This window comes from Dendroctonus ponderosae, unplaced genomic scaffold, assembly GCF_020466585.1.
Source record: "Dendroctonus ponderosae isolate FM_Combo_2020 unplaced genomic scaffold, Dpon_F_20191213v2 Dpon_F_20191213_7, whole genome shotgun sequence".
Classification (NCBI taxonomy): Eukaryota; Metazoa; Arthropoda; class Insecta; order Coleoptera; family Curculionidae; genus Dendroctonus; species Dendroctonus ponderosae.
This window is the reverse complement of record NW_026018916.1, coordinates 8,987,867-9,015,181: the sequence shown is the minus strand read 5'-3', so window position 1 is coordinate 9,015,181 and position 27,315 is coordinate 8,987,867. Positions and strand designations below refer to the sequence as shown.

The window sequence follows — 27,315 nt, the reverse complement described above, 5'->3', positions numbered from 1 at the left end:
CTAAGATATAGCTGGCGTTTCGGTTGGAGCTGCTACTTGAGAAGTGGCGGATAGAGTTCGCCACTGATCGATTACCCATTTAGCCATAACCGAACACACTCTAATGTTTTGACGTTTTTTGGTTAGGCCAACGTGAGGCCAATTTCGTCATGTCAAAATAGTTTGTGAATTGATAAATTGTTTTTAAGTCTTGCAGGAATAATTCGTATTCTATCAAATATTTGTTGTGCTGTGGTTGCTTCTAGACCAGTTTAGAAAGGCTGTTAAACCGAAAGCAAGGTGAGTTTATTTTCTAAGGTCATCGAACGGCTAGGAATCAAAGCGTTAGTCCCCACCTCAACAAGGGGTATTTTTTAGATTACACATATTTTGCTTGTGTAATAATGGGAGTGTTATCATTTTCATTCGTTTTCGTAGCATGTTTTATTTAAGGATTTGAACAGTTTTCTGTTTGAAACATTTTGGGTATTCAATTAACTTTACGTGTCTCAACCAATTAGCCACGTTTGGTCCAGGGTGGAGTCAAAAAATCTCATCATATTTATTATTTGAGACACCTGTGGGTTGTATATGAACAGCAAATGTAGCATACTCCAGTCATGAAACCTTTAGTCAAAACTATTTTGCTCTAAGGCTCAATTGTCTTTCCCGAAACAGTTCGTATAACAATATAACGTATTTTTGTGAACAAAGCGTTTAAATCAGTGACGACCATTGAAATCATTTTCAATCATAAACTTCTAAACTTTCCTGCAACCTGTTTCATCTTTAATTTCTTCCAGTTATTCCGAGTTGGAGGAGTTATTGCGAACAGGAGCAATGTTAATTGTTGTTGCAATCAGTTGCTCCAATGTATTTTAATTATTTAAGTTATTCGTACTTTGAGTATCGTACGAAATTTTATAACACAGGAATTTTGGTTTTTTATGTCTTATAAATGTTCAGATATTACCTGTAACTACTTTGAAAGTGTGCTCGAATTTTCAGTAGCTGTGATAAAATAATTTAAAAAAACTGTGCAGAATTGAACCGATGGAGATAATTTTAAATTATTTCGGCTGGATGCTTGTGCTCTAATCAATACAATAAATATGACCACATTTCTTCAAAATAATTATGTTTTTTGAAATATTGGGAGAATTTTAATGAATCTCGCTGTAAATTTGTTCTGATGTAAGATTTATATTTTGATGAAGTAACCGAATTCATCCGCTTTGGGCAAGTGGTGAATTCTGAGTGTTGATATAAAAACTACCAGAATTTTTTATTTGGGCCCTGAAATCACCTGATTTTTTTAAATTGGTGTACTGATTATTTTTGGACATTTATGTGCTCTTTGTAATATCTTGTAAAATTCATAGTTTTTGCACGAAAATTATTTCTGATTCCTTGTTATTTAACAATTTTTTACATAAAAAACGCCTTTTTAAATATGCTAAGTCATATCGGGAGAATGATATTTAGTTAAATTTACTGTAAATTTATTCCTATGTAAGCGCCAAATTTTACAAAAAGTTTGCAGCCGGTTTCTGAGAAAAGCAATTCGGACGAAAACTCTTCCAAAGGGTAACCATCCTAATACTTAGTATGTTTTTTTGAGCATTTCATAATTAGAAAAGCTTGGCAATAAATGTAAGCGAAGTCGCTTTTGGTAATAATGTAATTAAAGAACCATTATCGCTTACTACGACAATTGTAGTTAACGTCTGAAATTGTTAAATAGCAAGGAAACAGAAATATGTTTTGTATTTATTTTACAAAGAGCACAAAAATGCTACCAAAAACAGCTACCAAATAAAAAGTTCTGGTAGTTTTTATTCCACGACACTGAAGAATTCACCACTTGCTCAAAGCGGATGATTTATCATATTTACCGTGATAATCACGTCGATTTGACGTGACGAAATCAAGTCCTTTTCACGTTTCGAACTAGCTAGAAATCCTTCAGTTGAATATCGCATACAATAATGTAAACATTATTTTAAAGATAAACCGCCTTTTTCGACGGAACAATTATTTTTTGTTATTAATTAATTATATTTTATTACGCGTTAATCTTGGGTAACCCACCATTTATTTATTATTTCGATCATATACTGAAATGTTTAAACTATTTGATTTTGCATTTTTCAGATGGCCTCCAGTATGCGTGGAAGTGGAACTTTCATAACTGGGATAGATATCTTTGATGAAAAGGAGCAGGGAAAACTTGCTGAACGTGCCAAAAGATTTGCATTAAAACCGGAGGATATTCACAGTTTTACTGATCAGGACTTGCAAGATTTGTACGACAGCCTCGGAGTGAATACCGCTAATGAAAGCGAAGTGAAATTCAAGTCTATCCATCTGTTTGGATTAGAAGACATGACTGTTGAGGATATAGTAGAATATTTTGCCAGTTACTCCCCTGAAGGCATAGAATGGGTGGATTCCAACAGTTGTAATGTCGTTTGGCTGGATAGCCTGTCAGCAGCCAGAGCCTTACATTTCAAATCGAAAGTGATCATCGGCATGCCTGCTAGAGAACCGAGAGATACTTTCCCGAAGGATTTTATAGATGACATTGATGAGTTGGAAACAGGGCAAAGCATTTTGTTAAAGAATCGCGATGTCGAAATGCAAGATGAATTAGGCAAAGTTTTTTTGCCAAAACCTAAACCAGAAAACGCTGTGGACATATCGGAAATAACGATTCCCATTCCCCCAGGATATTGGCGCTTGGCAAATGCTCATCCAAGAACTAAATGCATGCTAGTACGATTTGGGAGAGTTACTGATAAGCTGCCGTTTAAATCAGAGAAATGCAGTAAATATTACAAACGCTTAACAAGCCAGAAGAACTTTATTCCAGAATCAAAGAAGAAGGAACTGAAGACCATTTTCGAGCGCAACAAAGATTTAGTAGCTCCCCCCAGTAAAAATCCTTGGGGATCTTTAGCACGCAATTGGGATGAAGATTCTCAATTTCGAGAAAAGGAACCAGTAGTTTATCAGTTGTCTGATGACGATGATGAAGTAGTGGAGGTCAAGAGTTCAAAACTTTTATCGCGACTGGGGACAAAAAGGAAAGTCATTGAAAAAAATTCAAAACCTGCGAACAGCTTACACGCTGATGATGAGTCTGAAAAAAAGCGCACCAAAGTGCCTAGAATGAAAATGTATGCTGACGAGGAAGAGGAAAATCAGAAGCGTAGGCGAATACTAATGAAAATCCAGAACCAAAAAGACCAAATAGATAAAAGGGAACGAGAGCGAGATTTGAGAGATATATTAGGCCACACAAACAGCAAGTTGATCTCGAAAAAAGACATTGATCATAATGTTGATTTGGGAACCAAATTAAAGAACAGAAACAAACGGATGGTGTTTGCTGTGGACCGCAGCCCCTTTGAGCATTTAGACTACCTATATCCTGATGATCGAAACGCATTGGTTGACGCCAGAAGAGACTTGATGAGTGATAGAAGAGAGTTTATCACTGATAGAAGAGATATGATTAATGAAAGAAGGGATTTGCTCAAAGACAGAATAGAGCTCAGGAGCAGAGATAGGGAATCTAGCGGTAGGCATCGATCCGTATTGATTAAGCCTGCCAGCGAAGTCATCGATGGACATAAGAGTCATAGATCAAGCAGAAGGAGAACTCCAGAAAGAACTATGCATAGCGATAGAATGCATTCTAGTAAACCAGTACTGCAGGGGCGAAGACGGCGGAAAAGTCGTAGTAGTGAAAAGCCGAGAAGTAAAGTGTCGGTAGTGGTGAGAACCCCGAAGAAGCCCACGGTTGCGTCAACAGTTTGGTCCAAAGTGTCTGCCAAATCTAGCCCAAGTGGAAAGAGCACCAGCAAAAGTGAATCAGACGAATCAAATAGCTCTAGCAATGATAGTTCCGGTAGCAGCAGCGGAAGTGACTCTGACTCAGAAGAGTCAGATGGGGACAGCAGTTCTTCGCACTCATCCACAACGAGGACTGCGAGGAATCCAGATAGACCTGGGTTTGATAAGCGCAGACTGAGTCGGAAAATTATGCACAAAAGCCCCCTGAAAATTACGACCACTAATGAATTGTACACTCGAAAGCGACAACATAGATTTTAATTATTTTAGAGTCTTCAAGAGCCAATTTGGGTAGTTTTTATGCATGTAATGGGAATTTCTACGTAATCATAATTGTCTCATTAATCATGCAATAAAATGTAAATTGGTGTGAATAGTTTTTTTCAATCCAGCTCCCAAAAGAAAATATCTTAACCGTTCAAGCCTCGCCATGTTGATCATTCTGAGACAATTAACGAACATTTACTCTGGTTACTAATCATTTATTAATAAATAAGTTACTCCAATATGCTGGAACTAGTACACCCTACTTATCGCTCACATAGATCATAGAGAAACATCTAATCCACTTATTTGGAAACAATTATCCCAATCATATGCGATTTGTGGGAAATAGTTTGATACGTAGGAGTAAATTCGCAATGCATGTGGAATGGGGTTTCTGCATGGTATCAAACTATTGCCAAGCTTATGATCAATGAATTTGATCAGTTTATTGTGGCTTCCTAAAGGACTTTCCAGCGTATTTGGCGGCAGCGCCTAACTCTTCTTCAATGCGCAAAATCTGGTTGTATTTGGCCAATCTCTCCGATCTACAAGGAGCTCCAGTTTTTATTTGACCTGTGGATAGACCAACGACGAGATCGGCGATGAATGTATCTTCAGTTTCGCCGGACCTACGAAAAAAAATTAATATCTTTCTTAGTAGTTGATCATACGCAACAGTGAATTTATCCAAAGAACAACTGATAGTAACTCGGTCAAATCTAACTAATTTTCATAAGCGTTGAGGAATTTCCTTCAGATTATTTTTTCGTACGTAAACAAATGGACAAATACTGGATGGTTTTACCTTAAATCACCTACAACTTGCTAATAAAATAATAACTAATTTATTCGCGAATATTTGGCAGTTGTATTAAATAGCAAGCCATAGTCATAATGATTTCATATGATTTTTGATAATTTTTTGCAAAAAGCAAGTTGTGTATAGCAAATTATCTTACAAAACAAGTACCTCGAATATAAATTCGAGCAAATCGAATGCAAACCTCCCATAATATCATTCAATTCTGAAGGCACGTTACTTTAGAGGCAATTTATACCTAAATACGTCTTACTCATTAAAACTGTCTGAATTACAAATTTAATTTAAATCACTAGTCCGCTGCTTCAGATTTCCGATATTAAGCAAGGGGAGAGTTCAATCACAAACCCAGTTTTAAATAAATCACATTCAAACGTATAACAGTGATTTTAAATTTACGGTTTAGTTCATATCTATAATACAGGGTGTTTAGTAAGTAGATGCATTTCTTGCAGGGGTGATAGTGCAAATAAGTTTGGATATATTTCGTTAATATATCGTGTTCCAAAAACGCTTAGTTCCCGATCTAGAGGGTGATAAAGTTTTAATAAAAAAAAAACGTTACTTATTATTAATGCGAAAACCGCTTGGAATATTTAAACGAAATTTTACAGGCTTAGGCTCTTAACAACAATACATGTGTTGTGATGCAAATGTTGTTTCTAGCTTTTCCAGTGGAGTGAGCACAAGCATGACTGTAGATAATTTTAAATAAAACAAATGTTACGCAACTGATTTTTTAAGCAATAAACCTTATGATTCAAATTCCTGTTCAATTCGGAAGAGAAAAAGTTTCTTGACTTTTTTTCCAAACTATCAATCAGTGGCGTAACATTTGTTTATTTAATATTATCTACAGACGAACCTGTGCTAACGGCACTGGAGAAGGTAAAAACAAATTTTTTATCATTAAACATGTTTTGCGATGCGAAGTGCCTACGTCTGCAAAATTTTATTGAAATATTCCAAGGAGTTTCCGCAATATCAAAAAATATCGTTTTTTAAATTAATACTTAATTGACAACCTGTGGATCAAAGACTAAGAGTTGTCGGAATATGGTCTATTAAAGAAATACATCCAAAAGTGCACCATCACCTCCTACAAGGACTGCATCTACTTACCAAACACTCTGTATACATACCTATGCGACACCATTGTGCCCCAACCATTCTGCTTGGCCAACAAATGTGCTCTGATAGATTCAGTCACACTACCAATCTGGTTCACTTTCAGCAACAGGCAGTTGCAGGCTTTTTTCTCCACGGCAGTTTGAATGCGTTTTGGATTGGTTACCGTTAAGTCATCGCCAACAATCTAAAGAAAATAAGTTGTGAAAGTTCAAATTATAATTGGCTTAATGAATCTTACCTGGATGTTTGTAGCGGCAGTGATGGAAGTCCAAGCATTCCAGTCATCCTGGTCAAAGGGATCTTCAATGGAAACGATGGGAAAATCTTTGATGAAATCTTGGTAAAGGGCTTGGAGTTTTTCGGGCGATAACCACTTGCTTTTGTCAGATGCTGGATTTTTGAAGTCCAAATCATACTGACCTACAGATGAACAACAATAAAAACCAGCCTGAAGTTTTAACCGTTCCGCATTAACATACCATCTCTGTAAAATTCGGAAGCAGCAACATCCATTCCAATCTCAACTTTGCCAGTGTAACCGGCCTTAGCGATGGCATCATTAATCAGATCCAAAGCTTCCTTGTTGTTCAAAATATTTGGAGCAAAGCCACCTATATAATGAAACGTATTTTTTTCAATTAACATTAGAATACTCGATTGATCTACCTTCGTCTCCAACAGCAGTGGCGTCCAATCCAAATTTGTTATTAATAACTTTCTTCAGATGATGGTAAACTTCAGTACCAATTCTCATGGCTTCAGTAAAGTTGGCGGCGCCGGTAGGCAAAATCATAAATTCCTGGAAAGTATCGATATAAGTAATTCGGCAAGGCTTTGAAGATTCTGAGTCAATCTGACCTGCATAGCCAGTTTGTTACCAGCGTGTGAACCTCCATTAATCACATTGAAAGCAGGAACTGGTAAAATAATGTCTTTGTTTCCTGCGAGTTCAGCGATGTGCTTGTATAGAGGAATTCCCTTTTTCGCAGCTCCAGCCTTGCATACAGCCAATGATACACCTAAACAATTTAAAAGTGTTATTAACAAAACTGTTATAAATTAGCAAATAAGAGCTTTACCTAAGATGGCATTGGCTCCGAATTTCGACTTGTTTTCAGTTCCATCGAGTTTAATTAAAAACTCATCAATTTCAGTTTGCTGAGTTACTTCCAGGCCAGCTTTCAACAGTTCAGGGGCGATGCTCTTATTCACATTATCAATAGCTTTCTGAACGCTTTTGCCATGGTAGCGGGACTTATCGTTGTCACGCAACTCCAAAGCCTCATAAATTCCTTAAAAATGTACAAATTGTAAGGAATTTTTATTTCATTAAATGACTATTTGAAGGTATTGAAGTAGGACCATAATTTGAAAAACAAATAATGGTTTTTATAGTGTTTTATTTTGGTATTTTGCTGAAGCATTTAGGGTTGCTTAACGCTTAATAATAATAATTTTATATTATCTTTTTGTAAAAGTTGTAATGACTTGATTTATTGAATTAAAGTTTTAATTAATTAAGATTTAATTTTAAGCGCGCTGTAAAAGTAATTCAGATCTAATTCGAACATTGACCTTGTGTTCTGGAAAATTATTAGTTGCTATTTCGTAACACTACTACTACTTCTATGAATTGAGAAAAGTTTTGGATTTTTCTTTGTGTAATCGTATTTAAAAAACATTTAAACCTTGAGTAAGACCAATTCTTTCAACATCGGGTAATTATTTACTAGACTGACTTATAACTGTTTTATCTATTAAATCATTACTGAGCAAATTCAGCATTCATGGTTGATTCATATTTCTTGAGAAAATTGCGAATGTGTTTTTCAAAACGTTCTTGTCGTCTTTTAATATTGCATTACCATTATTGCAATCTTCAATTTTGAAGCAAAATACTCAAAAAAACGAATTGTAAAACATTTGTGTATTGGAAGTTACCTCAAGGTTTTTTCCTAGATAGTAACCTTCACAGTGTGCGTTAAACCGAAAATAATTTCCTACGCTGTGCGTCCGTGAAGTGAAAATTACGTAAATTTGAACAGAATGCATGAGAAATAGAAACAAATTTACTTGTTCGGTAATAGAAGTTAGAAAACTACAAAAAGGGACCATAAAACTTTAGTAAATACATTAAAACCAACATCGCTGGGTTATTTAGAACTTTTGCTCCTGTTTCAGTACAATACTTACAACGTCAGCATAACCGTTGATTCATAAGACGAAACATACAGGGTGTTAGAATTGGAATCTCATAAACCGTGATAGATAATAGATACGAGGTCGGTTAAAGTAGGGAAAAGTTACGAATTTTAATATGTGTGTGTTTTTTAAATAAATATATAAAATAAAATTTGAAAAATTCCCGATACTTCCGGAAATATTCGGAGAAAAACGAAGTTTCCTCGAATTATTTTTTTCTGAGCTCATCTGAAGAGATATTTTGAAACAATCCCCACATTATTAGAACACATTTTTACTTTCCCATTTAAATAATTAAATTTCGTGTTCTAATAATGTGTCAATTATTTCAAAATATGTACCCAAATAAGGCTAGAAAAACTTGAATATCATTAGAAGTAGTAGGAATTACCCAACTTTTACAATTCCATTTGGTTCAGCATTAAATTGCACAACTATGCACTTAATTTAACCGACTTTGTATCACTTTCAGTTTACAAGATCCCAGTGCTAACGCCTCAAATTTGTAACACTCTGTATATTTAATAAATAAAATATAAAATATGAAGACATTTTACCTGTGCTTGCACCTGAAGGTACAGCTGCGCGGAATAAACCAAGGTCTGTAACAAGATCGACTTCTACAGTGGGATTTCCCCTGGAATCAAAAATGTTGCGGGCGAGAATGCTCTTGATAGGCATTTTGGCAGCTGAAAACAAATAATATTTTTTAAGCACAGTTTCTGATTTGCGTATAGAGTGATTGAAAATTGGTCTCTATTCAAACTTCGCAGCAAGAAGAAAGGAAGTGGCAATCTGCTTCCTGGAGCCATTATTTGGGCTTTACTACATTAAAATTTAAGTTATCAACGTTAGATGATTTGTAATTGAATAATATATTTTTATGTGTTCATATGTGCGTCGCTTATTTGCGGAAACATATCACGGTATAGCTCGAATTGAAGAAGTTTTAATTGGAAACCATAGATAATGAAAAATAGGTATTTAAATGTTGACTTAAATCACATTATAATGACTAAACTATTGCTATTGATCTACTATCAATTTACATGCTGATAATTCTAATTATAATACATACATAACATCACATATTTATTCTTACAGCGGGTTAACCACGCCCATTCGTGCAGTCTGGGTATTCGCGAGTTTAACTACCGAAGGTGGCGCTGCAAATCGTCAAATTACTCGTTGTCGAGTGACAGTTGAGACTTGTCAGACTTATGTCACCACCAATATCAACAAAACAAGAGTCAAATTACTTAAGTACTGGTAGTTATAATTTTAGCCACCAGGGGGCGTTTGGACTTTCAAACTCCCGAATACTGCCGCCGACTGTACGCCTTCAAGTTTTACTTTTGACAACAAATGACAACCGCACTTTATACGCTACATTGAACTTCTGAATTTACTAATTTTTGACAAAAATAATATGTTTATTATTATTTCTCTGCTAAAATTGAATTAAAATAGTATTTTCACATTTACTTAGAAAGTGCTGAACATGTGCGAAAAAGTGGAAAGCAAGTGAATTTGAAAAATAACTTCATCAAATACAAGGTAACTTTTATACTGAACGATTACTGAGTAAATATTGTTACTCGAATGCTCTTATAAATGTGAAAAACTTTGCTATTACATTATACGTTTACAGTTTGAACCAATCAGTCACCTATACAGCTTTGAATTATTTTTGTCGTACACACTTTATAGGTAGGCACACATCAGCTAACTCTCCTCAAGCTAAATATGCGTTTGTACATTTAGTATATGTATGTATAAGTATCATGTTGCACATCTAATTTGATGCAAATTTGTTAATATCAAGGCAAAAAATGTTTTAAAATTTTTTTTTTAAAGGTTTTATTAACGAACTTTTATTTAAACCTACAAGCGTAGCCTAGCCAACCTTTGAGGGAACAAATGGGGTATTAATTATCCGTAAAAATAAATATCATACACCCTCAATTTTCTAGTGGATCATAATATAAATGTGTACTCTGCAATCACTGGAACACTGCAATAACTATATAGAAAAAACAACAGTCTTGAAATATCACCGCCCTGTAGATCGATAATACAAAATTTGGAGGTCTTGTTTGTTTTGAAGTCGTAATTATGAATCAGGCTAAAAATTACATCCTTTCGTCGCATGTATATGATATTTAGGAGCATCCCGGATATATCAATATATGTACACGTACACCTTAGGTAAGTAACTAACCGGCTCTTGACAAAAAGCTAAAATATACGAATGAATCGTATAATTGACTAGTAAGTTGGATTTTTCTTCATTTACTTGCTAACTAGTGGTATGTAAACGCGTTTTATATATGCTATAAAGGTAGAAAAGGTAACGCAATATTGAGTAACAGGAAGACTAGGTGGCAAATCACACATTTTTAATTTGGCAATACTTTTTACATACCTGAGTAAGTTTGTAGATACTTGAATGCAAAGTAAACACGATTTTTTAAAGGCGAAAAGTGAATTTTTCACTTAATATCTTGCTCAGGTGCTGAGGCAAATTATCACTTTCACTCCTCTGAGTTAAGTTACCGGAGAGTGAATGAACCTTGAAAATTTTCCTGCTCCGTTTATAAACCTTGCACCTCGGAAATAAAAGGGTCACGTGAGCTGTGCGTAAGAAAACCGCTGTTGATCACGTGAGCAAGTTGTCAAGATGAGCCAATTTGCAGGAGATCCTGCTCTAACTCGTTGTCAAAATTACTTTGACTTTTTTGACCTTGCCAAGGAGAAATAGAGGTCATATGGAAGTACAGACTCTTAAAAAGAATTTTCATTAAATTTTCTCCATTATTGGAGAACAAATGAAATTGTAACTTCCATTTAATTATTGTCAATCGATAGGTCCCATAATCCCTACATTTAAATGTTTTCCAATAAAATAATTTGATTGGAGTAAATTTCATAACGCGCTCAGCTATGACTCAAGCTCACATTAAAACGTTAGGTTATGTTTATATGTTTCCATTTGTTTACCTATGTGTATGGCTTTGTTAAGAAAAATTAATATAACTGTTTGCTCCGTTTGTCATTAATTTACATGCTTTAAATTGCTCCAGTTTACCTAATTCATCAATTGCCACAACTCCATTAGCATTATGAGAGTGAAGATGGAACTGCAAGAGTGCCTTAGGGACTCACCCAAATTTAGGTAATTGCTCAAAAAACTATAATTTTCCTAAATATGTCATAGCATTGTTTAGTAAATATTATGTATGTTTTTAGACTGTATAAATTGATTATTTTACATTTTTGTTTACAGGGCTCTGTTGGATCAGGAAGAGCAAAACATCGATCAGTTAGAACAGCGACTGGAAAAAGCTCTAAAGATATGCTCTAGTATGGTCGAGGCTGGCAAAACTTATGTTGGACAACAAAGGTATGATGTGGCGAGGGTTAGAAACTATGTGGACTAACTAATCAATCAAATCAATATTTAGTTAAGTAATTTGTATAAGTTTGTTTGTTTATTTTTATGATGGGTTTGTATAGAATGTAATTTTAATCTTAAAGATTGTGCTGTGTATTTCAATGATCATTAATCATTTTAATACCATCACATGATGCAAGTGAAAATGCAAAGTTAAATACCCAACACATTATTTCTTAAAGTCAAATATTAGATTCTGTAAATTCTATATTAATTAAAGTTCTGTGTAAATCCACCAATAATCAATTATGTGATCTGAAAAAATATATGCAAAGCTTATCTAATTCTATTTGTGTGAGCAGTTTGTCAGCTACTGAGTTTGAACTTTTATGGTCATAATGCCAATTACAGGTTGCTCAAAAATTATTTTTACGTAGGTTTTAGGCACTAGAAAGGGTCACGTTTCAAAATAATTTTCAGTAATGTGGGAAACCATTTTTTTGATGATCAGACACAATATATTTTAATATATATTTATTAAAAGAATGATACAATTGTGATTTTCTATATGTACTGTATTTATTTTTCTATTCTACACTATTTGAATCTTGTACATAATACGTATTGTTAATAATCTGAGTACAACAAAGTTATTTAAGTACTCACAGTTTATATTTTGGGATCTGTGATTTATCTGTTATTCTGAACAGATTCAAAAATTAGAGTAGAAGTGCAGTTACACATGGTCTCACTGTAAGTGACTGAAAATAAATAAAAAGAAATAAATAAGTTACTTTGTTGATATGTAGGATTGCGTAATCAAATGCTTAGTAAGACTTGGGATTACCTTATAAACGTATAAAATATTTCTGGTTTTATTTAAAAATATGGAGAAAACCTTCTATTGGCGTTCTACTTCATACTAGTATCACTCACGCTCCAATACTTTAACTACTCTACCTGTGAAACTTCCTGGCTAAAAGTGTTTGATTTTCATTAATTAAAGGGCATTTAAAATTCCTGTGTTTCTAAGACAAGTTGATGCAGTACTTTGTCTAAGCCTTAAAAACATGTATGTGCTCGAATTATGCTACGAGAAAACCGCACTTGCACACCCACTCTGTATTACTGAAAATAAATTTGAAACGTCCGTATGAGCCGCTATAACTTTGGGTAAAAAGAAATCATTTTGAGCAATTCGTTTAACTGAAGGGCGATCTTATTTTTTTACTATCAGTGTAAATCTTACAAATAAGAAATAAAAACTGGTTCAAATCAGGCCATCACGTCTTACTAGTATACTGTATGCGTATTTTTCAGTTTGTTTGCCAATAGTCTGTGGGACTTAAGTGTCCAATTTAAAGAAGATCCAGATGTGTTAAGTGCCCTAAACAAACTAATACATAGTCTACAGGAAATGAATAAATTTCATACGACCTTATTGGATCAAGTGTCAAGGATTTTTCTTAAAAATATATCTGGTTTTATAAAAAAGTAAGTAACATACTTTTATTAAGTGGAAATTATGAATTTATCGCTTTATTGACACCACTACGTTTTAAAACATTTTTTAGAGACATTAAGGCTGTAAGAGACTATAAGCATCACTTTGACAAAATATCAGGCGAATATGACAATATCCTTCTTAGAAACTCCCATGTGCCACGAAGTAAAACTCAAGAAGTTGAGGAAGTGCAGAACATTTTAATCGCTATCAAATCTTGTTTTGGCCATCTGGCTCTAAACTACGTAAATGGAATTTATGTTTTGCAGAGTAAGAAACGACATGAAATTTTAAGCACGGTAAGTCCTCTCAATTGTTATTAACATGTTTGGTTTTTCATATATGGTTGAGTAATAATTTAGGCTCTTTTCACATGCATTTCATTAATTAATAACTCATTGTGCTGTAATCACTTACGTTAAAATTCGATTGGCTGTTTTATTTTAATAGTGCTCTATTAAATCTACAGGTACGGTTTTATTTAATGTAAGAAGTTTAATAAAAATACCTGAATCTTCAATAAAAAAGTCTCAAATTTGTCTACTAAAAATTGAGTTAAATTGTGCAGCAATTGCTATTTCTGAAATTTATAGATATTAGAAAAGTTGAACAAAAATAATAATAATCTAGAGTTTTTATGATAATTTTGCGACGATATGTTTCTAATGAAGACCCTTTTATAGCATTCTCAAAACAAAATAAATATTCCATTTGCTCTAAAGCAAAGGAACAAGTTTGGCGTTTATTTTGTAGAAACGGATCAGTTTTTCGGGTTTTTGGGCGGTCGTGAAATGAAATTTCTTCCTAACGGTTTACAAGTACGAGTGGCATCAGCAGACGTGGTTTGCTCGAAAGCTTACACTCTGAAGATGCAAGCCAGCCGAGCTTGCGAAACGTCAGGAAAAATTCTAGTCTACGACGGATTAAAAGCCCCAAAAACTACCAGTTTCTAGGAATTTTTTGATAGATCATTTTATTTCTAGCTGTTGTCCTATATGCATGCTTGTACTGTATATTATCATGAAGGTGGAGATTTGTGTCACGATCTACAACCATTTTTTAAATCTTTGGCAAATGAGGCGAGTATCAACTTTGATTATCTGTTCATGCATATTAACAACTATTTTAAATAACTTATAACCTTATCAGAACATGTTCTGAATTATTGAAGGAAATGAATGTAACCGATTGATATTTATTGTAGATAGCAAATATGCGGGATGAGACACACGATATCGAAAAAGACGTGGAAAACTCTCATGCTTTAGTGTCAATACCGGAAATCACCTCCGCTATCGGCAATGGTGATAGCAAATCTCCAAAATTGGAGGGATACCTTTTCAAAAGAACATCCAATGCTTTTAAGACTTGGAATCGTAGATGGTTTTACTTGTTTGACAATAAATTAGTATACAGGTAAAAATGCACGAAAATTGCAAATAACGGTGACACTCATAAAGTTGTTTGTGTTTCATACAGACGTAGATCTGGAGAAGAACGTGACACTGTTATGGAGGACGATCTTAGAATTTGCACCGTTAAACCTTTTAATGAAGGCGAGCGGAGATTTTGCTTCGAAGTTGTCTCTCCTTCTAAGTAAGTGATTTTATTTATTTCATTGCTATCTTCTGTTTATTAAAATTATAATTTAGATGATTTGAGATTTTTATTTAGAACGGAAATTAACAGCGCAAAAATATAGTTCATGTGGAAGTTTGCTATGTTTTATTAGCTATTGAGCCCTTTGCAGCATATTGAGTTAATTACTTAAATCTACTTCTATACGGTTATATAAAAGTCGTTTATTTTACCATATTTATTTTAATGAATTTTGTAAAGGACATTAAAAAAATGCACCTTATTTTATGGAATTTTTCAATTTTTTTATTTAAAAAGCGGAATGACTCGATTTGTGAACGGCTCAATTCCGCCTTAATGTGAATGCTATTGAATTATTCTGGGTTTTACTAGAAGTCATATTTTGCAAGCTGATTCAGAAGAAATGTATCACTTATGGATCGAGGCTCTCCAAAAAGGCATTGGGGCTGCAATTCAACGTGTACAAAGTATGGAATCTCCAGGCGATAAACGTGCGGAACTAACGGGCCATATGAATAGCGCTGCGGGTGTATCGGGGCTCAATAATAATAACAATACTAGCAAAGCGCAAAAACTAAGGTAGGTCGTTTCTTTTTGTGTCGTTTTGTTTTCATTATAATATTTTTTAATCATATCAGGATGATGGAGCACATTTTAAAAATTCCGGGAAACAATTCTTGTGCCGATTGTAAATGTCCAAACCCTAAATGGGCAAGCATCAATTTAGGGATTTTATTATGCATCGGTAAACAACATCAGTGCTCATTTTAAGAAAAAATTCAAAATTAAGCGATTTGCAGAGTGTTCGGGAGTACATAGAAGTCTAGGAGTGCACTATAGCAAAGTGCGGTCACTAACTCTAGATGACTGGGAACCAGAAGTTATCAAAGTGATGGCAGAGCTGGGTAATAATGTGGTTAATCGAATTTATGAGGCGAAAGTCCCTGATGGTGTCAAAAGGGCTTCGGAACATTGTACGGGGTATGTAATAATTGTAAAAGTGCCTTTATTGTTAATGCGTAAATATCCGATATGTGTTGAAACTGGTCGATTAGATGGTGCTTTCCATATTAGTGATATATCATAGTTAGTTTATGGTTTGCAGAACAATTCGGGAAGAATGGATTAGGACTAAGTACGTTGAGAAGAAGTTCGTAAAGAATATATCTGATTTCAAAGATGAACTCTCCAACCAGACAACAGCTGAGATAGATAAAGCTAGCACTCTGGAGGTGCGTAAATGGGGAGTGAAGAAATTCCGTAGAATGTCAACCACTGCGAATGCAAAGGATATTTCAAAAAAGAAGAAATCATGCGGAGAACCCTTGCCTGATGTAGTTGAAAATGATGATGGAAACAACGCAGACACTAGCGAGCAGAGTAACCCAGCTCCAAGTGAAGTTTGGCTGTTTGGCAACGACTTAGATGTAACGCCTTCCAATGATATTATCGACACTAACAGCGATGAGGAAAGCACCGAAGGCGACGAAGCGGCTTACGTTGGTAAGCTTTAATTAAAATGTAATGGAGAGTTGGATTAGCAGACAATTTACTATTTCAGGGGAAGAAGATATATTGAATCTACACTCAAACTTGCTGCTTTACAAGGCGTCGGCAGCCCATAATCTGCCTGTGATGTGTCAAGCGTTGGCTTTGGGAGCTGAAAAGAATTGGGCGAATCCCAATGATAAGAACAGGCATCCACTACATGCCGCTGTATTAAGCGTAAGTTATTTACTTTGTTGTATTATGTTTGTTGATGTTGAGTTAAATCAACCGATTTAACGAGTTTTGCTTCAAATTGCGAATTTATTTGGCCCCTTCTTTTGAGCTTTGCAAAGTGAGTAATACGTTTTTTCGTAAATAAATTGGTAAGTAATTGTCCATTTTAACTCCACACCAACCTGACAAATATAGTAAACAATGTTCTATATGTAAACAATTCTTGCAAATTAACTGGGGTCTCAGAAAGGGACTTGCTTAAAGAACACCTTCTACTAACATATCTTATCCAAATTCAGACTCAGACTGATTAAACTCAAAAGAGAAATGTACATACACACGCAGGACATAGAACGAAAAGAAAAACTAAACGAACTTAACACAAATGTGAAAATATGAAGGGGACAATAGACATAAGGCAAATGGCTAGACTGCTTAAGGGACACCCTTTATATTTTTTGCCTCCAACTATTTTATATGAAATACGGATTGATTTTTGTATGCTTTAGGGCTCTGTCATGGCTTGCGCCTACTTGTTGCTTAATGGTGCAAAAATAAACATTCAAGATCAGAACGGTCGGACTCCGTTGCATTTAGCTACTAGGGAGGGTCATACTGCTCAAGTATGCCTCTTTTTAAAATACCGAGCTGACCAGCATCTGGAAGACGAAGAAGGTAAAGTGCCTTTATCTATGGCCGAGCAGAAAGAACATGCTGACATAGTCACTCTGTGAGTATATTTGTGATCGCTTGTTTGATATTCCCAAACTGATTTGAAACTATTAAAGACTTCGGCTCGGACGGCTTAATGAAGAGATGAAAGATACTGAATCTGGGGTATCTGGCGATGATACGTTCAATGATGTAGTGCGCGATTTTTCAAGGCTCGCCTATTCAAATCCTGAGAAGCTACAAAGAAACAACGACTAGCCATTTAAGGTGCCTGATATTGTTCACTGTACTCTGGTTTTATTACATTTGAATATTTCTCATACGTCATGGGCAGGAGCGCAAACCTAATTAAAGATCACTTCTAAAACCCAAAATAATGTTAAACGATATCAGTTAAGTCCGAAAATGCGTTAAAATACTGGGTGTTCCATGTCGGCACAATGAAAATTATTAATTTGCAAATGACTCAGAATCAACACTTCGGTTATATTCAAGTATATATCAGTGTTTTTAAGTAGGAATTTTATCAAAGTTACGCGTAAATCGATAAAGTACACAAATAAAGTGTCTAATTACTGTAATTTTTTTCGAAACAAATCCATAACAGTTTGCCTCCTAATTGTGCATCACCCTGCATATGGAATATTTAATTTTCAATTGTCTACATATTTAAATTGTCAATATTATATACATTCATATGTATTTAAGTAAACATGCTTTAGTTATAAAATTGATTACTTCAATCGAATGCAGGCATTTAAAGAAATACAACGAATAACCACTTGAAGTGATATAGGTCTACATTAATAATGTTATATTCTTAAGTTTTCTTTTTTCCAATTATACATATTCAGTATTAATACTAACCAATCTTATTAAGAGCCGTTTATAAATTAACTTTATATAGATATATAATTCTGAAAAATTATTGTGAATGACTAGCAATTCGAAGTGATACATTTTGTTTATTTTTATACATGATTCTATTTTGGTTTATTATTATATTTTTAATTTTGGCAAAATACGTTTTAATATTAATGTTATATTGCATATATATTTTTTTAGCATAGTACCAATTGAATACAGAATTAAAGCCTTTAACTTTTTAATACTCTTTGAGAATGAATTATTGTTGATTAATATACTTATTTAAAACTAGACTTGTGTTTTATTGAAATGCATTTGCGATTTAACTTACATTTGCAATACATATTTATAAATTTTGTTTAAGAACTGTTCGTCTTACTTGCCAACATGAAATTTAGTTTATTATTAATAATAAGTAATAATTAGTTAATAATTGTTTAGAAAACTAAATGGTGACGTCAGCGCCCGCCTCGGGTCTCCTCAACTATTCGATAGACTGACTTTGCACCAAGTTTTTAACCTCACATGTCACATTCGTAATATACCCACCATAACCCCCCAAATGTCGTTAAAAGTCTTAAAGTCCTGTTCATTTTTCAGTATTTTTAAACTTATAAATAGTGGTTTCTCCCTAATTATGTAAGAATAGTGCATCTTCAGGGCTTCTAATTGCTTTTATGAAACTGTGTCGTGGATAACATAAAAGTATTTTTTTAAGTGTAATTTTATAGTGTCTAGTATGAGTTTATCTATTTTGGGATGTTTTACTAAAAAACTATGGGCTTATTGCAGTATATTTTACCTATTCGTATTAATTCGACTGTCTGCAGTGTTCCTAGTACAAACATTTTTCGTACCTGATGAATATTATCAATCCCTAGAAGTAGCCCACAAATTCGCGTTCGGATATGGGTATTTGACCTGGGAATGGAAGGAGGGAATTCGAAGCTATGCATACCCAATGATATTTAGTTTTTTATATAAAGTCTTGAAACTGTTTGCCTGGGATAGTCAATGGGCTGTGGTAAGTTCAGAACACCATATAAATCCATTTAAGCCGGCATTAGTCGCTATATGGGTATTTAGCTCACATTCATAAAAAAACGCAGTTTTTTATAGAACATAGTGGAATGTGGAGTGTCCTTGTCTAGTCTGTCTAAATGCGTTTGCATTTCGCATGGTAGAGTAACGTTCTGCAAGTGTAGGGCCGAAGGAAAAATCAGCCCTCCAGATTTGCGACAGATAACTTTCCTTTGGGGAAAATATTGGACAATAATTCTTCATACTGCCTGAATACATCCTCCAAATTAACAATCATTCCCGAACTTTTGTCTACATTTACTTACTTCTTAATAATAGCTTTATATCCATTTTTTCTTAACCAGTTAAAACCGTATTATTATTTTTTCGTTTCTTAGTAAAATGTTGACCACATAAGGCGATTTTTTGCCGTGATAGAAGCAGCTGTAGCTGAATTTATAGATTATGTCATGAAAATTAAATTTGATGTCGGTAGCGCTTTTATGTGATACTTTTATGTGCTTGAAAATAATTTTATCATATCGATTCCCTAATGCCCTCAAGTCGTAAACCAATTTAATAATTGGTACGGAGCACACAAAAACTGCCAATAAATGTTTTTTTAAATGTTTATCTGTTGTTTGTTTCTGTATTTTTATTTTTTGGTATCTGTTAACAGCATATAGTAATGTACGATTATTTGTATTTTTTGTGGGTTTCGATGTATTAGCGTTAGTGTCCATATGCAGATCGCGAAATTAAGAAATCATAGTACATATTTTTATTTTTTGCCAATCTCTAACTGTTTAGACGTAATGAAGCTATTTCCTACTAATAAACTCTATAAGCTTATAACAAACGCATTCGACCATTGCGTACGTAGTTCGCATTTTTAAGAACCACATTTTTTTGCAAAAAAAGCAAAAAACTTCTTTCACCCTTTTTTGTTGCACAATTTCCTCATATTTTCGTTTTCCGATTAAATTGAAGAATCACCCACAAAAGGTTTCTTCAATCTAGTCATAAAAAGTTTATCCCACATTTTACGCCAACGCCCTTGCATTGATTGAATTTACTGCTCATTTTTGTAGAACTATCACTTGTAAACTATTAGAAAAGTTGCAGTAAATTTGCAACTGATTAAGCATGAAATAGTAAGTTGACAGATGCAATTCTGAGAACAGAAATTAACATGGTTTTCCTTTAATGAATGGTTTTCTTGCTCAAGAAGTGGCCAATATTGATCTGCTATCAGATGTCCGAAACCCAACGAAGCAATTCGTAGAAAGGAACCTTTAGGCCCTGGGAGACTTATCTTTTGCCTAATGGGCGATTGTGGAATAACGAATTTAATTAAATAATGTTTAATTTATGTCTAAATATCTGATTATTTTATAAAAACCTGGTTTTGGATGCTGTGAGCAAATTGCTATCTCGCATCTAATATCCAAATCGTTCTAGCAATTAATGCCGGGTTAACTTAGATTCTTGTTTTAGATATATATTCCTAGGATTGCTCAAGCACTATTGAGTGCCTATTCGGATCTGTGTTTTTACAGATGGTCTGGTAGAACACATTGGTCTTTGATTTCCATATCTACTTCCTGGTTTTGGTACTATACGTGTTCCAGAACGCTCATTAATACTTTTGAGGCTAGTCTAACGACTATTGCATTGTCTCAGTATCCTTGGGCTGGCCGCAAAGTTGGTGAGTTTTGTGTTATATTTAACAACATAAACATGAAGGATTTGTTATGTATTTTAGATGACCACTTCAAGTTTATTACGATTGTTACAATACTATTTGTGATCAGGCCAACTAGTGCTATAATATGGCTGCCTTTATGTTGGCATCACATTAGAACGTTAAAGACCCTCGATTTTTACTCAATATTTATGAACTATATTTGGAGAGGGTACGACTAAGTACTATTTATTCTTAGGTAACCTTTTAACAATTTTTTACTCCTTCCAGATTGCCTGTGCTCGTAGGTTCCGTTGCCTTGGATTCCTACTGCCATGGTTCTTTAATAATAACAGCATACAAATTCGCAAAAGTGAACGTTTTTTCAAACATTGGTGTCTTATACGGTACTCATCCATGGCATTGGTACCTCACTTCTGGTATAGTCACAGTTTTGGGAATACAAATACTGCCCTTTTTGATGGCAGTTTATGTGATTTTAAAAAACAAGCAAAACTACCCGAATGAAGTGGCATTGCTTCAAGCCAGTATGTTTTCGATTTTTGTTCTCAGGTAATACAATGTTTGATTATGAAAAATTGTGCGTACATTTTTCTATTCATTTTTCAGTTGTTTGTCTCATAAAGAGGCCCGTTTCTTACTTCCTTTATTGCCAATTATGCTGTTTATATCTTCAAAGTATTTATTCACATGGACCAAGAAAGCTACGCAGTAAGTAACGTTTATTTTACAAGGAAGTACAGAGAATCATTTAAATACTGTTTCTTAAGTAAACGTGAAGTTCTTGGTTTCGTTTACGGTGATTGCCCGAGCGTTTATGTTTTTTGTTATACGAAAATAGATTTTTACATTTCAAATTAATTTTCAAAATAATTGGTGATTGATTTAATGATATGATTAACAATCGGCAAGCTTTGTTTGCCGTTCGAGAACCCTTTAAAACAACTTTACGAATTGCGTACAGGGTTATTCATTTTAAATAGACAGTGTGATTTTGGAAGATCGAAGAAATGATTTGTATACCACATTATAGGAACTTTTCGATTTTTTTACAAATAATAAATATACTAAACAGGATTTTTCAGCATACCGTTCCAGATCAAATTTATACTTTTTTAATGGAACTATGGTTTAATGGTATATTATTGCAGACTCGTATTCTATCTGAAATTCTGAGCAGATTGCTTATTTTTTTTAACAGTTTTCCAGCTAGAGACACCTAAAAATCGAGTATTCTCGGTTTCTTCTAATTCTGCGGAAACTCAGTAGATTACTCTAAAAAGTAACGAAAAAAACTTGAAATAAAAGCTAAACTAACTTTTACTGGTATTCCGCAAAATAGAATACAAAATAGATTTCATTCTTAAACTATAAATAAAAGAAAGTTAATTTCTAGAAAATATTGAACCGTTCATCATCGCCTTGAATACATTATTGTATGCATATTTCCTGTGGTTAATATTTCCTTTATTATTAAACAAGGTAATCTTTTAATCTTTCAGGTTATTATTCACCATCTGTTGCTCTTTCTGATTAAATTTTTCTTTTAAAACCATTAAAAGAAACAAAATGGCCTAAATACTCAAGTCTCAGGTATTGGTTGCCATCTTCAGAGACCAAAAAAAGTGAATGTCTGTTTAAAACACTATAGAAACTATAGAAATAAAAGTTTTAAGGGGAATAAATAAACTGTGGAGTCGTTTTTAATGGAATAGAGAAACAAAAACACACAAATCCAGATAATTTGTACCGAAAACAACGGGGACATGTTGAGAAAATAGATCAATTATTTCTAGTTTCAAGTTTCGAAAAAAATTAATTAACTGAGTTGATTTTTAATTGTTTCTAGCTCGGAAACAGTTGATCTTAGGTATAGAATTGCGTCGAATGTGAATCTAAATTAAAAAATATAGGAGTTTAATTTGGTACGAGTTAAGACGCGCATTATATATTTATTATATGTAAAAAAAATCAGAAGATTTCCTACAATTTGAAACAAAAAAACATTTCTCCATTCTTCAAAACCGGGTGAGGATGAGACTATTCAATACTTTTATGACCGCGGATTTAAGAAAACATTTTTTTTAGGCTGCGGACATACCTCGTTTTAGCGGTCATATTTCTGGGCAACTTGTTTCCGGCCTGGTACGTCGGATATAATCACCAAAGAGGAACTTTAGATGTGATGCACCATCTGAACCAAGTTGCTTTGGAAGCTGAATATATTAAACCGCAATTTTTGTTTTTAATGCCCTGCCATTCGACTCCATTATACAGGTAAGAATGCTTCTGCACGTTCATTTTAGAAATTTCATTTTAGAAATGTATTTTTGTGTTATTTTTAGTTATTTTCATGAAACAGTCCATGCTCGTTTTTTAACTTGTAACCCAAATTTTCTTAACATTGAGGGGTATGTTGATGAGGCAGATCAATTTTATGCTGATCCGGAAGGTTGGTGGAATAACAAATATCCTCCTGGCGCCCAAATCCCTACTCACATAATATGTTTTGACACTATCGATTCATTTTTCGAAACAAATGTGTTGAATAGGTAAATAGTTTTTATTATAAAAGATATAATCATGCATTAATGAAAGAAAATATTTAAGGTATGAAAGGAAACACCAGTTTTTCCATACTAATTTTCCAATCGATCCAAGAATTGGCAGATATGTTGTTGTACTGGAACTGAAAAGCAACTTTGAGGGGAGATGAAATGTATCTGTTTCGATTTTAAACAGTTTGTATGAGTTATATGTCACTATTTTGATCCCAGTTTTATAATTGTTTTGTTCAGTATTATTGTCATATACATTTGCCAGTCTCGTTAGTTAGTAATTATTGATGTGCTTTTATTAAAGAGGCTGTTTTACTGAAAGTTGTTTTTGAAAGTCTGAAAATCGTTTACACTGAAATCCGATTGCTTTAAAAGTGTTTCATTCGCGCGATAGAGAAAAATACCTTTAAAAATGTTTACTCTCAGTTGTTAGTGACATTTAGTGTTAGTGAAAGGACATACTTTCGAATTCATATACAAGGTGTCAAAGTAACATGGCAATTGATAAAAAATATACAGCTCAAATTTACGACCACTGTATGTTCAAAAGTGCAAGCAATCATTTAGAGATAATCCAATCAATATTTATTGCCCATATCGATATTTTGGTAAGCGCAAGAATTGATCGGAATTCTGATAAAATTTAACTTAATTTCCATTGCCGTTGTAATTATTATGGGGTTTATTTCCGATTTTAAAAAGTAAATATTTTTTTGCTACTAACGCGGATAATTGCCTAAATTGATTAAATTAGATTATAAAACATTGAAAGAAACAAAGAAAGTAAATAATTCAAAACTGTAAGGAAAGCTCTTATTAGTAAATAGAAACATTTACTTGGTCAACCTGAAAAAAATTATTGTTTGAAAAGTAAATACCTAAATGGTATAATAAAATATAAATAGTTTCAAAGCTGTAAAGCAAAACCTTGTAGGAAGCAAATTAAGATATTTCAAAAATTTGCGGAGCATAACGAAAAACAGGACGCAAATTTTACCAAAATACCACTATATAAAACTTGTACCAACCGCATTATTAATTCCGCAAAAACCGCAATATACGCTTCCATTAATGAAAAGCCGCCATGAAAAAACGCAATAGAAATCCTCTGAAACCCGCAATACACATGCCGCAAAAGCCGCTTAATAAAATATGAAAATCTGGACATGTGAGCAACATAAATGTTGCAAAATAGAAACTACAACCCTGGTTGCCGTCCGGATCCAGACCTCAGCAATTCCTTAAAAACCCAACTTTTCCTTAAAAAAGTAAACGCCATTTAGCGACTCAAATTTATAACCACTGTCTGATACAGCTTCTGGGGCGCTATCCACTATAAAGCAATAAACAAGTTCCACATACCTTTGAGCACTTTGGTCTTGATTCTTGACTATTTTTAAATTTAAAGACAGCAAAAAGTTAAAGTTACATCCGGAAAACACTACTGTTGATACCTTTACTTCGAAGACATCCAAGGTTTGTTCACAACAGAACGGCCTTATTTCACATTTAATTAATATAAAAGTTCATATAAAAACAGCGTAATGCAGAAAACCATCGTAATTAATATGGAAAAACTAATAAAAAATATTTTTAAAATTTAAAGACTGGAATCCAACCCATTGCGCATACAAGATTCGTTTAATTTAGGGTGCAATTCACAGAAAAAAAAACACCATTGAATTGCTTGACAGGACAATAAAAAATTCTTCTTACCAACTTTCTGCAAGCTGGCTCCCTATCCTCCATAAAGAATACATTAATCCACAAAAAGCTCACATTACAAACATTTAACACACAATGAAGATCCACACCAAACGCAAAACTTTAACTCGGTAGTTAACAGGTTGGATACTCATTAGTTCTCACAAAAATCACACTACACTTGAACACACAATGAAGATCCACACCAAATTGAAAACTTTGACCCTGCAGTTAATTAACAGGTGGAGGATGCTAAATACCGCAATTGCTGTAGGGGCGCCGCACCAAATCACCCTGGAATATCAATCTCGGCAAAACACAAATAACCGACGACCTATTTTGTTCGATGCCGGTAAGAAACTGAATATTATTTAGTTGGGTTTAAAAAAGACAAGTTTTTGCCGCGTTTGTGACCAACCGAGCTACAAGATGATATAACCATTTGCTTGATCGCCCTTTGTGTGTGTTATCTCTTTACTTTGCTGTTCGATGTCAGTTTTTTATTATTGCGTACGAGGTTGACGAAAGTTTCAATTTGTACGGATATATTATCAAAGGTAATAAATCTCGTTGGGATGATCGCCGTAGAAAAATAGCCTTTTCAGTCAAAGATAAACATACCCAATCATGCATGTTACACTCGTTTATGCTAAATTAAATGCTAGCCCTTTAGTCTTTTGATCGATTTTTATGAAACTTTGAGTCTTTTGAGCTTGATAGGTTGTGTACACACGCTGTGAGTCTGCTTACACAGCAGTTTCATATTCAAAACATGCTATGATTTATGCATACTTCTCCTTGCTAGCACCATTAAGAGCATGTAAAATCGCCTAAAAAACCAATATAAGTCATGGTGTATTATATTATTGAAAAGCCAATTTAAAATGCTATTTTTTAGATTAAAATATACAGGGTGTTTCATTTAAAAAATCAGCTTAGGTCCTATATGTTTTTTCCTGACTCCGTAGGTATACTTGAAAATGGCAGATTATTCAACAATTATTATAAGGAAAGTTTTTCGTTAAACATTTTTCCGTATCTCTTTTAATTAAGAAAATGTAAGGCCATTTTGAAACTGATTTTTTTTTGTTTTTTCTAACTAATCCAAAATTTGACTTTTATACAGTAGTTTCATCTTTTGTCTTGGTTTCTTTATTTATTTTTACATTTTTTGTTTATTTATTTATAAAGAACAATTTTAAATTATTTAAACTATAAATACATTTTGAATGTAATAATGTTGTGTTCAGAGTATGGCACACGTACGTATTAATAAAGTTTTCTAACGATCTTACCTTTGGTCTGAAAATCTTTCTACTGCCCTGAGGCATCTCGGAAATTATTTTTTGAAGTCTTCGTTGATAGATATAAAGAGATCATCGAGAGATATCGACCAGGGGTAAATTATGGGAAATAAACAATCATTTTGTTCCAACTAATCTGATTAACAAAATTAACGTTAGATGTGTAGGTAAAAATTGTCCTAACTTTGGAACTCAATAAATTCTGGTTGCTTCAAGCGATTTGGTTTCTGTTTAAAGCGTTATTTAGCCCCATTTGTTTTCTGCTGGTCAATGTTTTGATAAAAAAAATATGCATCTCAGACAAATCCTCTGCACGGGGCAAATGAAAAAATGCAAAATTTCGGAAAGTTCGGCAAGTTCCTAGTTGGACAAAAAAAGGTTTTTTAAATCTCAACACCAAAAGTTCAAAGATAAACCGAGTAGCTCGAAACCGTTTTTGAATTTTTAGGATATCTCTTCTATTAAGTAACAGGTATTTTTGATATTTTCCGTTAATTCAGGCAACCCGGTATATAACATTTTTTTCTGAAGTGGACTGTGAAGTTTTATCTTCAACATTCAACAACCTTATATTATGAAAATGGGTCCAAGAGAAAAAAAATGGATTTCTGCAAGTCCAAAATGTTTTTGAGGCCACTCTGAAGAAAAACGAGATGAGCGAAAAATTTAAAAAGTTTTTCGAGATATTCGTCTTAATGCATATTGTAATAAAATACAAAAAAAACGTTTTCCTTTCTAACTAAGAACACGTGGAATATTCACCTATTTTGCATTGCTACATTTGCCACCCTGTAGAAGCTTTATCTGTATCACTAATTTTTGCAAAAACCCGCACTAACCGAAAAAGAATTGCGCTAAATAACGCTGCAAAGAGAAATAGAATTGCTTGTAGCAATCAGAATTTATCCAGTATCAAAGTTGGTCCAAATTGCCAGTGTAACGTTCATTTTGTTGAGCAATTTAGAACGATACTTTAGCGGGTTTTCGGAGCGGTTTTTTTCGAGTTTCA

General features: G+C 33.7%; 4 protein-coding genes across 5 annotated transcripts; 3 read left to right on the top strand and 1 right to left on the bottom strand.

The window, feature by feature from the left end:
• Positions 1–16: 16 nt before the first annotated feature.
• LOC109542794 (nuclear cap-binding protein subunit 3) lies at positions 17–4,211 on the top strand. Its single transcript, XM_019912168.2, has 2 exons — positions 17–279; positions 2,134–4,211. The coding sequence occupies exon 2, from the start codon at positions 2,134–2,136 to the stop codon at positions 4,096–4,098; it is 1,965 nt and encodes a 654-aa protein (XP_019767727.2). The 5' UTR covers positions 17–279; the 3' UTR covers positions 4,099–4,211.
• A 92-nt stretch (positions 4,212–4,303) lies between these two features.
• Positions 4,304–10,846, bottom strand: LOC109542795 (enolase). Its single transcript, XM_019912169.2, has 9 exons — positions 10,683–10,846; positions 8,815–8,946; positions 7,135–7,347; positions 6,914–7,074; positions 6,722–6,854; positions 6,535–6,666; positions 6,294–6,475; positions 6,067–6,239; positions 4,304–4,733 (listed from the first exon to the last, which is right to left on the bottom strand). Exons 2-9 carry the CDS (start codon positions 8,936–8,938, stop codon positions 4,550–4,552), a joined length of 1,302 nt encoding a protein of 433 aa, XP_019767728.1. The 5' UTR covers positions 8,939–8,946; positions 10,683–10,846; the 3' UTR covers positions 4,304–4,549.
• A 341-nt stretch (positions 10,847–11,187) lies between these two features.
• LOC109542793 (arf-GAP with coiled-coil, ANK repeat and PH domain-containing protein 2) lies at positions 11,188–17,724 on the top strand. 2 transcript variants are annotated; one of them, XM_019912166.2, is made up of 14 exons: positions 11,189–11,432; positions 11,544–11,660; positions 12,972–13,145; positions 13,226–13,454; positions 14,139–14,234; positions 14,360–14,571; positions 14,635–14,751; positions 15,127–15,333; positions 15,393–15,499; positions 15,555–15,735; positions 15,860–16,257; positions 16,316–16,479; positions 16,986–17,206; positions 17,265–17,724. In XM_019912166.2, the coding sequence occupies exons 1-14, from the start codon at positions 11,380–11,382 to the stop codon at positions 17,404–17,406; spliced, it is 2,418 nt and encodes an 805-aa protein (XP_019767725.1). In that variant the 5' UTR covers positions 11,189–11,379; the 3' UTR covers positions 17,407–17,724. The 2 variants fall into 2 exon arrangements, with proteins under 2 accessions (XP_019767726.1, XP_019767725.1); XM_019912167.2 differs by lacking the exon at positions 14,139–14,234 and having other exon boundaries at positions 11,188–11,432.
• An 819-nt stretch (positions 17,725–18,543) lies between these two features.
• On the top strand, positions 18,544–23,619 carry LOC109542895 (GPI mannosyltransferase 3). Its single transcript, XM_019912349.2, has 8 exons — positions 18,544–19,039; positions 20,533–20,743; positions 20,801–20,951; positions 21,011–21,292; positions 21,350–21,451; positions 22,829–23,017; positions 23,086–23,292; positions 23,351–23,619. The coding sequence occupies exons 1-8, from the start codon at positions 18,755–18,757 to the stop codon at positions 23,454–23,456; spliced, it is 1,533 nt and encodes a 510-aa protein (XP_019767908.1). The 5' UTR covers positions 18,544–18,754; the 3' UTR covers positions 23,457–23,619.
• The last annotated feature ends 3,696 nt before the right edge of the window (positions 23,620–27,315 follow it).